The 16531-nt window shown below is 36.4% G+C and overlaps 1 protein-coding gene across 50 annotated transcripts in view; it reads left to right on the forward strand.

The window, feature by feature from the left end:
- The window catches only part of CSPP1 (centrosome and spindle pole associated protein 1), a 130516-nt gene that overhangs the window by 54933 nt on the left and 59052 nt on the right, over nt 1-16531 (forward strand). For all 50 annotated transcript variants that reach the window (XR_012416455.1, XR_012416458.1, XR_012416457.1 and 47 more), the window contains 3 exons: nt 138-259; nt 626-704; nt 13748-13877. Coding sequence is in view for 45 of the 50 variants with exons in the window: in XM_045399117.3 (XP_045255052.2) it covers nt 138-259; nt 626-704; nt 13748-13877 (331 nt within the window). In the remaining 5 variants the exon portion in view is untranslated. The remainder of the gene's footprint in view (nt 1-137; nt 260-625; nt 705-13747; nt 13878-16531) is intronic.

Below are 16531 nucleotides of genomic sequence, written 5' to 3' on the forward strand. Positions count from 1 at the left end.
TTGGAGCAAGGTGGTGACTTTTTCTAAAGTAGTGATAGGATTTTCAGTACTGTTTTTGCAAAAGAGTAGTATCTTGATTTTTTTAAAAAAATTGCCATGAAACAAGAGAGGAATTTTTCATTTTTATTTTCATACAGGATTGCACCTCTGCCTCCACCTCCCCTACTACCACCTTTGGCTACTAACTATCGAACTCCTTATGATGATGCATACTATTTTTATGGGGCCAGGAATACTTTGGATCCCAGTCTTGCTTATTGTAAGTTATCTATAGGGTAAGCATTTTCTCCCCCCATGGCTCAATAAGGAAAATTGTTTTTTTGTGTAAACAAAAAATATCTAAATGAGAAAAGCACAGCTTTGCTTAATTCAGATGTTATATATTGACTTAATAAATGCCCTATTTTAAAGCCCAGTTACATTTTATAGTTACTTCCTTTTCATCTCTATTTAAGAAATAACGATTGTGTTTTCTTATGCTGTTCTTTGCTAACTTCTAACCCAGAAGGAAATATTGATGGTTTTCCCTAGGTAACATTTTGATTATGTACCTTTTTCTGGAGGAATAAATAAAATGTTATTAAATGGTTATTCTAAATAAACTTTTTTTTTTTTTTTCTTTAAGATGGTTCAGGAATGATGGGCATACAGCCTGCAGCTTATGTTAGTGCTCCTGTCACCCACCAACTAGCGCAACCTGCTGTGTAAGTTATTAGTTAAAAGAATAATTTTTCCCCACTTTTATTTTGTAAAGATACACAAAACCTAAAAGCCACCATCCTAACATTTTAAAGTATACTATTTAGTGGTATTTAATATTTTCATAATGTGCAACCATCACCACAGTCCATCTTCAGAACTCTTTTTGTCTTGTAAACTGAAACTCTATACCCATTAAATAATAATGGTGTACCTCCCCATTCCCCTACCCCCATTCTCTGGTAACCACCATTCTATGTCTCTGATTTTGACTACTCCATGTACCTCATATTGAATGGAATCATACAGTGTTTATCTTTTTGTGACTGGCTTATTTCACTTTGCATAATGTCCTCAAGGTTCATCCGTCTTTTAGCATATTTCAGAGTTTCTTTCCTTTTTAAGGCTGAATTATAATCCATTGTAATTGTATACATTTTGCTTATCTAAAATCTATCCATTTATCCATTAGTGGACACTTTGGGTTGCTTCCACATTTTGGCTATTTGTGAATAATGCTGCTGTGAACATAAGTTTACAAATATCTCTTTGAAATCTCGTTTTCAAGTTTTTTGGTTCTGTACCCAGAGCTGGAATTGCTGGGTCATATGATAATTCTATGTGTAATTTTTTTAAGAACTACCGTACTGTTTTCCACAAGTGCTATACTTTTTTATATTCTCACCAATAGGGCACAAGGGTTCCAATTTCTTCACATCTTTGCCAATATTTATTTTCTTTTTCTGTTTTTATAGTAACCATTCTAATGAGTATAAGATGGTATTTCATTGTAGTTTAAATTTGCATTTCCCTAATGATTAGTGAGGTTGAGCATCTTTTCATATGCTTATTGGCCATTTGTATATCTTCTTTGGAGAAATGTCTTTTCAAGTACTTGCCCATTTTTTAATTAGGTTGTTTATTTTTTGTTGTTGAGCTTTCAGAGTCCTCCATATTACCTGGTTATTAATACTATGTCAGGTATTTGATTTGGAAATATTTGCTCCCATTCTGTGTTGATATTGCCTTTCGATGCATAAAATTCTTAAATTTTCATAAAGTCCAGTTCATCTGTTTTTATTATTGTTGCCTATGCCTTTGGTGTCATGTGTGAGAAATCATTGCCAAATCCAACATCCTGAAGCTTTTGCCCCATTTTTTCTTGTGAGAGTTTTATAATTTTAGGTCTTATGTTTGAGTCATTTTGAGTTTATTTTTTAATGGTATTGCATAAGGGTTTGTCTTAGTTATTTTGTAAGTGGATATTCAGTTTTCTTAGCACCATTTGTTGGAAAGACTATCCTTTCTGCATTGAGAACTGGCATTCTTGTTGAAAATCATTGGACCAAATATACGAGAGTTTATTTCTGGGCTATTTATCCTTTTCCCTTGGTGTGTATGTCTTCCTTTATCCCAGTACCTTAGTATTTTGATTACTGTTGCTTTGAATGTTTTGAAATCAGAAAATGTGAGTCCTCTATCTTTGTTCTTTTTCAATATTGTTTTGGCCATTTTGGATTCCTGGAGATTCCGTATGAATTATAGGATGAGTTTTTCTATTTCTGCAAAAAAGTCATTGTGATTTTGGTAGTGAGTGTATTGAATCTTTGGGTAGTTTTGACATTTTAACAGTGTCACGTCTTCTGATCCATGAACATAAGATATATGTCCATTTATTTATGTCTTTTAAAATTTCTTTCAGCAATATTTCATAGTTTTCATTGTATAAGTATACGTCTTCCACTTCTTTAGTTAATTCCTAAGTATTTTATTCTTTTTGCTGCTTTCATAAATGGAATTCCTTTCATAATTTTCTTTTCAAATTGTTCATTGTTAGTGTTTAGAAATGCAGCTGATTTTTGGGTGTTGACTTGTATCCTGTTACTTTACTGAATTCATTTATTTTAATAGTTTTGTTGTAGAATCTAGGATTTTCTGCAAATAAGATGGTAAGATCTGTGAACAGAGATAATTTTACTTTTTCTTTCTGATTTGGATACTTTTTATTTTATTTTATTTTATTTTTGAGACAGAGTCTTACCCTGTCACCCAGGCTGGAGTGCAATGGTGCGATCTGGGCTCACTGCAACCTCCGCCTCCTGGGTTCAAGTGATTCTTCTGGCTCAGCCTCCTGAGTAACTAGGGTTAAAGGTGTGCACCACTATGCCTGGCTAATTTTTTGATCTTTAATAGAGATGGGATTTCACCATGTTGGCCAGGCTGGTCTCGAATTCCTGACCTTGTGATCCGCCCGCCTCAGCCTCCCAAAGTCCTGGGATTACAGGTGTGAGCCACCACACCCAGCCCCTTATTTTTCTTTCTTAATTACTTTTTAAATTATCCTGACTAGAGCTTCCAGTACTACGTTTAATAGAAATGGCTAAAGTGGGCATCCTTGCCTTATTCCTGATCTTAGAGGAAAAGTCTTTCACTGTTGTATATGATGTTTGCTGTGGGTTTTTCATATATGGCTTTTATTATGTTGAGGTAATTTCATTCTGTTACTAGTTTGTTGAGTTTTAATAATGCAAGTGTTAAATTTTGTCAAATGCTTTTCTGTATTGAGATGATCATGTTGGGTTTCCCCTTTATTCTTTTAATGTGGTATATTGATTGATTTTTTTTGTGTTTAACCATAACCATCCTTGTTTTCCAGGAATAAATTCCACTTAGTCATGGTGTATAATTATTTTAATATGCTGCTAGATTTGGTTTGCTAGTATTTTGTTAAGGAGTTTTGCATCAGTGTTCATATGTGGTCCTGTTGTAGTTTCCTTATGGTGTCTTTTTCTGGCTTTGGTATAAGCACAATGCTGGGCTTATAGAAAGAATTAGGAAGTGTTCCCTCCTCTTGAACTTTTTGAAAAAGTTTGAGAAGGGTTGATATTAGTTCTTCTTTAAATGTTTGATAGAATTCACCAGTGAAACCATAAGGTACAGGGCTTTTCTTTGTTGGGCGATTATTGATTACAGATTCAGTCTCTTTAGTAACTAGTTATAGGTCTATTCAGATTTTATTTTTCTTCATGATTTAGTCTTGATAGGTTTTTATTTCTAGGAATATGTCCATCTCATCTAGGTTGTCCAGTTTGTTGGCATATAATTGTTGATAATATTCCCTTACAGTCCTTTCTTATTTTCAGAAGATTAATAGTGATGTCCCTTTGTGAATTTCTGATTATATTTTATTTTTTATATTTACTTATTTATTTTTCTGACCTCATTCTTTCCATCATAGAATTCCTGATTTTAATAGAAGATTCAGAGCCTTCTTGTTGTTCAGTGTAGCTAAACATTTGTCAGTCTTGTTGGTCTTTTCAAATAACTGTTGGTTTCGTTGATTTTTTTTTTTTTCTGTTGTTATTCTAGTTTCGATTTCATTGATTTCTGCTGTAATCTTTTAAATTTCCTCCCTTCTGCTTACTTTGGGTTCCGTTTGCTCTCATTTTTTCTGGTTTCTAGAGATGAAAATCTAGATTATTGATTTGGTATCTTTCCCTTTGTTTGGTATATATACTTAACAACTATAAGCTTTCCTCTTAGTACTGTTTTAGCTACATCCTTTAAGTTTTGATATGTTGTCTTTTCACTTTCATTACTCTCGAAATATTTTCCAATTAAAAAAAATTTCTTCATCAACCTGTTGGTTATTTTGAAATGTGTTGTTTAATTTCCACATAATTGTGAATTTCCCAAGTATCCTTCTGTTACTCATGTCTAATATAATTACGTTGCAGTTGGAGAACAAACTTTGTATCATTTCATTCAGTCCTTTTTAATTTATTGAGGCTTATTTTAAGACCTAACGTAATCTGTCCTGGAGAATGTTCCACATGCACTTGAGAAGAATGTGTATTATCCTGTTGGTGTGTGTATTATTCTGTAAGTGTCTCTTAGATCTGGTTGGTTTATAGTGTTATTTCTTGTATTTCCTTGTTGATCTTGTGTAGTTGTTCTGTTATTAGAAGTGAAGTATTTAATCTCCAGCCATTACTTTGTGTGTGTGTATGTTCTGATATACAGTCTTGCTGTGTGTGTGTGTGTGTATTCTGATATACAGTCTTGCTCTGTCGCCCAAGCTGGAATACAGTTGTGAGACCATAGTTTGCTGTAGCCTCAACCTTCTGGGCTCAAGCAATCCTCCTACCCCAGCCTCCTGAGCAGCTAGGACTACAGCCATGTGCCACTGCGCCTGACTGATTTGTTTATTTTTTGTAGAAACAGGGTCTCCCTGTGTTGCCCAGTGTGATCTTGAACGCCTGGCCTCAAGCGATCCTCTTGCCTCAGCCTCCCAAAGTACGAGGAATACAGCCATGAGCCACCACACCCGGACTCCAGCTATTATTCTTGACTTGTCTATTTTTCTCTTCAATTCTGTCAGTTTTTGTTTCATTTCTTAGGTCTCTCTTTATATGCATATGTTTATAATTGTGTCTTACCGAAGATTTGACCCTTTTATTAGTATCAGAGAGTCTTCTGTGTCTCTGCTAATAGTTTTTTTGTCATAAAGTGCTTTTAGTTCTAATATAAATGTTGCTTTTCTGGTTCTCTTTTAGTACTGTTTGCATGGTGTATGATTTTTCATATTTACCCTCAATTTATTTGTGTCTTTGAATCTATAAAGATGTCTCTATATAGACAGAATGCAGTTACTTCCTGGTTTTTATGTTTGCCATTTTGCAATTTTTTTCTATATGTCTTATGTCTTTTTATTCCTTTAATCTTCCTTTATTACCTTCTTTTTCTTCTTCCTTTTTTTTTTTAAGAGACAGGGTCTCATTCTCTCGCCTAGGCTGGAGTGCAGTGGTGTGATCACACAGCTCATTTGCAACCTCAAACTCCTGGGCTCAAGCAATCCTTCCACTCCAACCTCCCAAGGAGCTGGAACTACAGGCACATGCCACTACGCCTGGCTAAATATTTGTATATTTTGTAGAGATGGGATTTTGCCATGTTTCCTAGTCTGGTCTCAAACTTCTGGCTCAAGTGATCCCAGCCCCACAAAGTGCTGGGATTACAGGCATGAGCCACCGTGGCCAGCCTCTTTTTTTTTTTTTTTTTTTTTTTTTTTTTAGTTGGAGTCTTGCTGTTGCCCAGGCTGGAGTGCAGTGGTGCAATCTCGGCTCACTGCAAGCCCCACCTCCCGGGTTCATGCTATTTTCCTGCCTCAGCCTCCCGAGTAGCTGGGACTTCAGGTGCCCACCACCACACCCGGCTAATTTTGTTTTTGTATTTTTAGTAGAGACGGGGTTTCACCATGTTAGCCAGGATGGTCTTGATCTCCTGACCTTGTGATCCGCCCACCTTAGCCTCCGAAAGTGATGGGATTATAGGCATAAGCTACTGCGCCCGGCCTATTAGTTTCTTTTATGTTAAATATTTAATAACATTCAATTTTGATATTTTTGGTGTTTTTTGCATAATTTTGAGTTTTTTTGTGGTTTTCCTACAGATTAAAATTAATATCTTAATTTAAAATAAATGAGTTTAGTTTAAGGGCAACTTAATTTCAATGGTACACAAACCTTTTCTCTAATATAAAGTCATTCCTTTTCTCTACTTGATGCTATTGTTGACATACAAATCACACTATTATACATTTAAGTCTCTCAACACAGTTTTATAATTATTGCCTTATGAAGTTGTCTTTTATTTATTGATTGATTTATTTTTTGAGACAGGGCACAGGCCAGAGTGCAGTGGCATGATCATAGCTCACTGCAGCCTTGAACTCCTGAACTCAAACAATCTTCCCACTTTAGCCTCCTCAATAGCTGGGACTAGAGGTGTATACCACCAATGCCCAGCTGATTAAAAAAAAAATTTTTTTTGTTTTGTTTTGGAGATAGGATCTCGCTGTGTCACCCAGGCTGGAGTGCAGTGGCATGATCATAGCTCACTGCAGCATCAAACTCCTGGATTCAAGGGATCCTCCCACCTTAGGCTCCCAAGTAGCTACTACTCCCACTACGCCTAGCTAATTTTTTATTTTTTAAGTTTTTTGTAGAGACAGGCATCTCTCTTTGTATCCCAGGCTGGTCATGAACTCCTGGCCTCAAACCACTTGGTCTCCCAAAGTGCTAGGATTATAGATGTGAGCCATTGTGCCCATCCGTAGTTATCTTTTAAATCAAATAGAGAAGAATAAAGTTACAAACGTCTTTACATTTGTAATATCTTTTATATTTGCCCATGTAATTATCTTTACTGGTGTTCTTTATTTGTTTGTGCTTACTTCAATTGCTGTCAAGTGTTCTTTCATTTCAAGCTGAAGGACTCCCTTCAGCGTTTCTTATAGAACAGGTCTCTTAGTGATGACTTCTCTGAATTGTATTTAATAATGTCTTAATTTAGCTTTTATTTTTGAAGGATAATTTTGATAGTATGGAATTGTATTGGTTGGCATTCTTTATCTTTTAACACAATATGGCATCCCCTAGCCTTTATGGTTTCTGATAAGCTGTTAATCTTACTGAGGATTATGTGATGAATGGTTATTCTCTTGCTTTCAGGATTTCTCTTTGTCTTTATCTTTCAACTGTTTGACCGTATAGGTGTGGGTCCCTTTGAGTTTTTCTTACTTGGAGTTTGATGAGCTTATTGGATCTGTAGATAATATTTTTCATCAAATTTGGGATATTTTTGCCCATTATTTTTTCCAACATTCTTTGTGTCCCTTTCTCTGTGTCTTCTCTTCCTGAGACCCCCATTGGTACACATGATGGTGTGTCACAGAATATCCGAAGCTTTGTTCATTTTTCTTCAGTCTTTTTCTTTCTGTTCTAGACTGGGTAGTCTCAATTGACCTGTCTTCAGGTTCACTGATTGTTTCTTCTTCCTGCTCAGATGTGCTCTTGGCTCCCTTTTCTTTACAGTTATATTTTTCAGCTCTATCATTTTTATTTGGTTCTTTTACAAGTAATTTCTGTCTCTTTGTTGTTAATTTTATTTGGTAAACATTGTTTTCGCAATTTAATTCTTTTTTTGAGACAGAGTTTCACTCTTGTTGCTGAGGCTGGAGTGCAGTGGTGCAATGTCGGCTCACTGCAACCTCTGCCTCCCAGGTTCAAGTGATTGTCCTGCCTCAGCCTCCCGAGTAGCTGGGATTACAGGTATGCGCCACCAGGCCTGGCTAATTTTGTATTTTTACTAGAGACAGGGTTTTGCTATGTTGGTCAGGCTGGTCTCCAACTCCTGACCTCAGGTGATCTGCCCGCCTCGGCCTCTCAAAGTGCTGGGATTACAGGCGTGAGCCACTGTGCCCAGCCACTTTATTTCTTTAGATATTTTTTTTTAGTTCTTTCAACATATTTCTAATAACTGAATAAAAATCTTTGTTGATTAAATACAAGGCATGGTATTCCTCTGAAATTTTCTGTTGACTTCTTTTTTCACTGTATGTATGGCTTATAATTCTCTATTTCTTTGCAAGTGTCATAATTTTTTTTGTGAAAACTGAACATTTAGGAAACATAGTGTGGCAACTGTGGAAATTAGATTCTCATCCTTGTGGTTTGTTGTTGTTGCTGTTTTCTAAGTACCCTTTGTAAAGTGTGTATTCTTTGTCATATGTGACCACTGAAGTCTCTGTTAGGATAGCTTAATAGTTCATGATTAGACTGAGATTTCTTTAAAAGCTTTGACCCAATAAACCTCCCAGCCTGTGCCAACTGGTTCTGTGTGTGTGTGCTGGGACATGCTTTTAGCTTTCACATCCCACTTGCACAGGGCCTCAATGCCAGCCAGAAATGAGAGGTGTTCTCAGAGCTTCCTCGGGCATCTGTATAATTGCACATGCATGTGGGTTTCTAAATTCTCAGGAATGTGTTGGAGTTTTTCAAGGCCTCATGGGCATGTTATTTCCCAGATTTTTCTTTTAATTTTATTGGTCAGCTTTTTGCTTGCTCTGGCTGGTATCCCTGTTTTAGATAGCTATGATGTTAAGTAATTACTGCTGATTGTTTTATACAAAACCCCAGGATAGAGAGCTCTGAGTCTGGTAAAAATAAAGATAGACCCTGTGAATGGGGCTTTTCCTGGGAGCTGCCAGACAGGTCAAAAGTGAGATTTTTCTAGAGATTGGATTTTTGGGGAATTCCAGACCTATTCTACCTGTCCAGTGGATACTAGATTACTGGTTTTCACAGCAACTGTCTTTGGGCAGCGTTTAGATTTTAAGTTTATGATAGAGCTAAGGAGAAATTGAAAAGTAAAGGGCAAGTTCAAATGCCACAAAGTTTGTTTTTCTTACTGAAAACCAACCTTAACATAAAAACAAAAACTCTCCTTGGATTGTTCCAAGCCTTCCATGAATTTCCAAATTACTTAGCTCAGGCTGCTATAACAAAATATCATAGACTGGGTGGCTTAAACAACAGACATTTTTTCTTGGTTTTGGAGACATAGAAGTCCAGGATAAAGGTGTCAGCAGATTTGGTTCCTGATGAGGGCCCTTTTCCTGACTTTGTCATTGTATCCTCACGTAGTAGAGAGAGCAAGGTCTCTGGTCTTTCCCCCACTCCATTTCACCCCTCCCCAGTTTTTCTTAAGTACACTTAATCTCGTCACGAGGACTGTACCTTCCTAATCTCATCTAAACCTAATTACCTCTCATAGTCCCCAGCTCCAAATACCATCAGAATAGTACGCAGGGCTTTGATATAAGAACACAATTCAGTACATGGCACCAGAATTATTAAAAAGTTGGTTTTGACAATTTTGACTCGTGTTCTCGTTGCTTTAATGGAGTAGCAGGTTTTCTTAAAGTTCTTATTCTGCCATTCTAGAAGTGCTTTCTATAAATCAGTTTTATAACATTTTCATCCTTCCAATAAGATCCCTCATGCCCATTTATAGTTAATCCTAATTCCCATCCTCAGTATAGTTGTTTATAAGTTCTTTTCTGTTAAATTTTTCTGAAGGCCACATTAAAAAGTGTAAACTTGTTATAAAAGTTAGATAACTGAGTGACCAGCTGAATTATCTTACAAACCAATGACTTTCAAATATCTCTATTTGTTTCCAAGCATTTTAGCATGAGAGGTGGAAGGAACCTGTGACTCTGTGAGCTATTTTGATGTACACACAATCTGTCTTCTTTCCATTGACTTCATTAATTTAGCACACTTTATTTTTTGTATCATTTGAGAGGATGGTAAAGATTTTGATTAGCTTTAGTCTTTCATAAAGATGGGTGTGTTATTGTATTTCTAGTGTAGCCACTAAAAGTATAGGAACAAAAGGTACAACTTACTACAGTAATAGAGCAAAAAATTCAAAAAAGAAGAACCAAAATAGAATTGGGAAATTGTTTGTTTTATTAACTGTCTGATCTTTTTCAACTTTGGTGATGGAATAAGTTACGAATTTGTTGGCTGGGTGCAGTGGCTCATGTTTGTAATCCCAGCACTTTGGGACACCAGGGTGGGTGGATCCCCCGAGGTCAGGAGTTCAAAACCAGCCTGGTCAGCATGGTGAAACTCCATCTCAGATTAACTGGGTGTGGTGGCACATGCCTGTAGTTCCAACTACTCGGGAGGCTGAGACAGGAGAATCACTTGAACCTGAAAGGCGGAGGTTTCAGTGAGCCAAGATCACGCCTCTGCACTCCAGCCTGGGTGACTAGAGCGAGATGCCATCTCAAAAAAAAAAAAAAAAGCTTCTTGGCCGGATTCAGTCTTATACAGACTAATACAGAGTGTGGAATGAAGGAATACTCTCCAGTTACTATTATGAGACTTTCATAATCTTGATACTTAAACCTAATAAGACCAGTATGAAATGGAAAATTACAAGCTAGTTACACTCATTAGCACAGACACAAGAATCCTAAAACTGAACCTCAAAGTATAGAGAAAGGATTATTGATCTTGAATTAGAATTACTCTCGAATATAGGATGATTAAATGTAGTAGAGTATATCAGTTAAGAGCCTAGACTTCGGAGCCTGATTGCCTTGGTTTGAATCATACTTTTACCATGCATTAGCTTGAGGTATATTTCTTACTCCTATTCGTTGTCTGTTAATTGGGGTAATAATGATATCACCTCATAGGGTTTTTCTGATGATCGAATGGTTAAAATATGTAAAGTGTTTAGGACAGTGTCTGAATACTAGGAGCTAATTGGTGTTAGATTAAATCAACTACTGTAATCTACCATGTTAACAGAATAAAGAAGAAGGCTGTATGATATCCCAAAAGGCAAAGAAAAACCATTAAAATAATTTCATTAGTGATTAAAAATGTAATAAAGTAGGTTAGAGGGGAGCCTATAAACATGAAAAACTTACATCATGTATTTTATTTAATGGTGATAGATTTAAAACATTCCTTTTGAGATTCTATCATTGCTTCCTTTCACAGGGCTTAATAATTTCAGCAAGGCCAAAAATAAGAGAAAGAAAGGAAGGAAGATAGGTACAAGGATTAGAAAGGAAGAGAGAAAACTGCTGTTATTTGCAAAAGAATATATGGTTAATATTGGAATTAATATGAAAGTTTTCACAGAATTACTGATTACAAAATCAATATATCAAAAGCAGTTGCAGGAAATGGAAGTTCCTTAAAAAGAATATGACACTGCGATTCCATTCCTAGTCATGTAATCAAAAGAAATAAAAATACATGTAGATGCAAAGACTTGGATGTGAATGTTTATAGCTGCGTTATTGATAATAGTCAAAAAGTGGAAACAATTCAAGTGTCCATCAGTGAGTGAATGGATAAACAAAATGTGTTATATTCATGCAATGAAGTACTATTCAGCAACAAAAAGTAATGAACTACTGATATAATACAGATGAACCTTATAAATGTTATGATAAATAAATCTATACATGTATACTATAGTGGTCCCATTTATATAAAATGTCCAGGAAGTGCAAATCTATAGAGACAGAAAGTAGGCTACTTAATTACCTGGGGTTGGGGGTTGAGTAGGGGTTGATTGCATATGGGTATGAAGGATATTTTTGGGTTATAAAAATGTTCTAAAACTGGATTATGGTGATGGTTGCACAACTTTATAAATTTACTAAAAATCATTTAATTGTACACAGTTGACCCTCAATAACACAGGTTTAAACTGTATGAGTCCACCTACATGTAGATTTTTTTCAACCAACTGCAATAGAAAGTACAATAAATAAAGTGAGATGTGAAATCCATGTATGTGGAGGGCCTACTTTTCTTATGTGGGAGTTCCATAGGGCTCACTTTGGGACTTGAGTATACTCTGATTTTGGTATAGGCAGAGAGTCCTGGAAACAATCCCACAGAGATACCAAGGGATGACTGTACTTAATACCCTAATCATTTCCTTCCTTTCATCCTGATCTGACTACATAAATCCTTAAACCCCCTTTTTGGGGGAGTCAGGGAGGAGTTGATAGATAAAGGTTAAGAATTTGGGTCTGTGAGTATGTGGGCGATATAGACAGGAGGGATCATGAGTGAAATAGATATTGAGAGAACCAATCCACCATATAATTTATAAACAGTATATTTTGAGAGAATGAGTTTACTCACATAGACCCTCTCAACCTTGTTTATTCATTTACCCAAAAAGAGCCCCCTTGCTCTGAAAAAATAAAAAGTCAGTTAGGAACTATTTGATCTAGTTTACCTCATCTTCCCTTTTACCTACTCATAATCCAATGTGATAGTATACACAAACATACTTGTTTATCTTAATAAAAGATTGTAAGTAAGTTAGAAAAGGTAAATACACAATGGAACTGATTTTTTAAAGCAGTGATATTTTTGGAGAAGAGAAAGCTTTTTTAAAATTTTAAAATCAGGCTGGGCGCGGTGGCTAATGCTTATAATCCCAGCACTTTGGGAGGCTGAGGCGGGTGGATCACTTGAGGCCAGGAGTTCAAGACCAGCCTGGCCAACATGGTGAAACCACGTCTCTACTAAAAATACGAAAATTAGCCGGGTGTGGTGGTGGGCACTTGTGGTACCAGCTACTCGGGAGGCTGAGGCAGGAGAATTGCTTGAACCCGGGAGGCGGATGTTGCAGTGAACGGAGATGGCACCATCGCTCTCTAGCCTGGGCGACAAGAGTGAAACTCCATCTCAAAACAAAACAAAACAAAAAATTATAAAATCGATATTTGAATTTATCTTTTATAATGTAGATTTCTAAAATGTTTTACTGCCTTCAAAGTCAGTATATTCCTGTACTTAAACATGTGTTATGTTGGCTGGGTGCAGTGACTCACGCCTGTAATGCCAGCACTTTGGGAGGCTAAGGCAGGAAGATCACTTGAGCTTAGGAGTTCAAGACCAGCCTGGGCAATGTAGGAAGACTTCGTTTCTAAAAAAAGTGAGCCGGGTGTGGTGACGTGCACCTATACCCTTAGCCACTTGAAAGGCTGAGGTTGAAGGATCACTTGATTCCAGGAGATCAAGGCTGCAGTGAGCTATGGTGGCGCCACTGCACTACAGCTTGGGTGACGAAGTAGGACCCTGTCTCAAAAAAACCCAAAAAAACAGCACTTTATTGCTTGTGATTTATATAACAAGAATATGTTTAAAATTTTTTCTTTTATGTTTCCTTGTGAGTTTTTCAAAAATTTTAATTTTATTTGAGATAGTCAGACTTTTTCCTGTAATTACATTGTTTTATTCTTGAAATAGCTAAGAAGTAATTTTATTAGTAAATCATTTAAAAATAAATCTTTAGTTATTGTGTTACTTGAGGGACTTTGGCTGTGTTATTATTTCTGTATGTTCAGGAAACTGCCTAAGTCACATGTGTACTGTTCAATGAATTACCACAAACCTTTTTCACTCCTGTGTAACTATTACCTAGGTTAAGAAATAGATGCAGTAAATTTGAAAGTTGCAAGGATTGTCAAAACAAAGGCAGAAAGGAGCTAAGGAAAGGGCCACTTACTTAAGGATTCCTCTTTAGCCTATAGAGAAATATCCTTCTGTATTTTTAAATGTATTTATATGCCATGCTATTTCAAAAAACTGTTGTGTTTTCTTCTTGCTTTGACATCGATGGATTTAAATTATTTATTGTGTATTTGATGTAGGAATACGGTCGGACAGAATGAACTGAAGATTACAAGTGATCAAGTGATAAATTCAGGATTGATTTTTGAAGATAAACCGAAACCTTCCAAACAGTCACTTCAGTCTTACCAAGAGGCTTTGCAGCAGCAGGTATTGATTCATTTACTCATTTACTGTTGAACATCTTAAGTGTATGCATGGTGTGGTCCCTTAGAGCTCAGAGTGTGGCAGGGGAGGGGAAAAAACCAGTTAATTATAATTCAAAATGCTGAGTTTTGAAGTGGATACAGTAAAATGCTCTTGGAAGCATAGGATAGGAAAAATAATTGCCTGGGGCAGTTGGGAGAACTTCACGCAGTGGCTGATATTTGAGCTGCATGTTGTGCAATGAATACATTAGAAGTTGCTGGTGTATACAGAGAATGGAATTGGTGTGGAAGAAGGGGCTGGAGGGTTAGATTGTTCTAGTAGATTGTGAAGGACTAGCTAATAAGGGGTTTTCAGTTTCATCTGGTTATGGGCAGCTGAAGGAAGGAAATTTTAAGCCAAGAAAAGTATGAAAGGATTGGTTGCTTTGAGCAGATTTATCTTTTATGAAGATAATTGGTTGTGATTTGGACAATTGGCAAGAGATGTGGCAGGGAAATTATTTAGTAGATAGTCCAATAAGGAGGTGATGAGGCCCTGAACCAGATGGGGATGTTGGGGAAGACATCTAAGAGACAATTCTCAGGTTTCATTGACAGGACTTAGATATAGGGAGGGAGAAATAACAGAGGGTTTGAAGATGATTCCTAGGAGAATAATGAGGCTATAAACCAAAATAGAGAAAACAGGAAGTAGTTCATGTTTACAGAGGAGGATAATGGATTATTTTGTAGTTTGTAATATTTGCAGAGAATTTAAGAGTAACTATCAAATGTGTGGGGTTCTTTGTGGGAATTCCCTTAACCTCTGAGAGGGCCCTGGGACTCTAACTTAGTTACTTTTCTATAGAATTCCACTTGGATTTCTTTTAAAAGTACTTTTGTTCAATTTTTACGTGGGCAACTTTCTTGAAAGATTTTTAAAATTACAGAATTACCAAAAATTTTTGTATGTTAGGATTCTACAAATAAAAGACTGAATTTTAAATTCAGAATCTGTTTTTGAATGAGCATGTTAAAAACACCACTGACAAAACTAGATTTTTCGACGATAGAGGTCTATTTGATGTGTGTGATGACTTCTTTGGCTGTGCTGGAGCAAAAGGTTGCTTAAATTTACTGTGCATATAGTTATGAGTTTAAAAGTGACTTTCCAAAATGTAGACACTTGTTTATTGTCTATCCGTATGTCTCTACAGAACAACCCTGTGCTTATACTTAGTGATGATAAGAATCCGTTTGTTTTTTTACTGAATACAGCTTTACAGAAATATTGCAGGTTTGGTTACAGACCACCGCAATAAAGCAAATATCACAATGAAATGATTCACATGAATTTTTGGTTTCCCAGTGCACGTAGAGTTAATCTTTACACTATACTGTGGTCTGTTAAGGTGCAACATGTCTTAAGGTACGTAAACTTAATTTAAAAATACCGTATTGCTAAAAAAAATTTAGCAAGTCATAATCCTTTTGCTGGTGGAGAGTCTTGCCTCAATATTGATGGCTGCTGACCGATCAGGGTGGCAGTTGCTGAAGATTGGATGGCTGTGGCAATTTCTCAAAATGAGACAACAGTGAAATTTGCTGCATCAGTTGACTCCATTCATAAAAGATTTCTCTAGGATACGATGCTATTTGATACCATTTTATCCTCAGTAGACCTTCTTTCAAAGTTTGGAGTCCTCTCAAAACCCTGCTGATGCTTTATCAACTTAGTTTATGTAATGTTCTAAATCTTTGTTGTCATCTCAACAATATTCACAACATATTCACCAAGAGGAGACTCCATCTCAAGAAACCACTTTCTTTGCTTATTCGTAAGAAGCAACTCCTCATCCATTGAAATTTCATCATGAGATTGCAGCAATTCTCTCAAGTCTTCCATGCCTCACTTCTAATTCCAGTTCTCTTACTATTTCTTCCACATCTGCAGTTACTTCTACCACTGAAGTCTTGAATCCCTCAAAGTCATCCATGAGGGTTAGAGTCAACTTCTTTCGAACTTCTGATACTGTTGATATTTTGACTTCCTTCCATGACTCACAAATGTTCTTGATGGCATCTGGAATGGTAAATTCTCTCCAGAGGACTTTCAGTTTAGATTTCCCAGATCCATCAGAGGAATTACTGTTTGTGGCAACTATAGCTTTATGAAACATATTTCCTGAACAGTAAGAATTCAGTGTCAAAATTACTCCATGAGTTAATGGGCTACAGAATGGATATTGTATTAGCAAGCATGACAACAACGTTAATCATCTTGTATATCTAGCTCTTGATTGACCAGATGCATTGTCAATGAGCAGTAATATTTTGAAAGGAATCTCTCTTTTTTTTTTTTTTAGTAGTAAGTCTCAACAGTGGACTTAAAATACTCAGTAAACCATTCTTGAAACAGTTGTGCAGCAATCCAGGCTTTGTTGTTTCCTTTCTAGAGCATAGGCAGAGTAGATTTAGCAGCATCCTTTTTTTTTTTTTTTTGAGACGGAATCTCACACTGTTTCCCAGGCTGGAGTGCAGTGGTGCGATCTCAGCTCACTGCAAGCTCTGCCTCCCAGGTTCTCGCTATTCTTCTGCCTCAGCCTCCCGAGTAGCTGGGAGGGACTATAGGCGTCCGCCACCACACCTGGATAATTTTTTTTTTTTTTTTGTATT

This window comes from Macaca fascicularis, chromosome 8, assembly GCF_037993035.2.
Source record: "Macaca fascicularis isolate 582-1 chromosome 8, T2T-MFA8v1.1".
NCBI classification, from domain to species: Eukaryota; Metazoa; Chordata; class Mammalia; order Primates; family Cercopithecidae; genus Macaca; species Macaca fascicularis.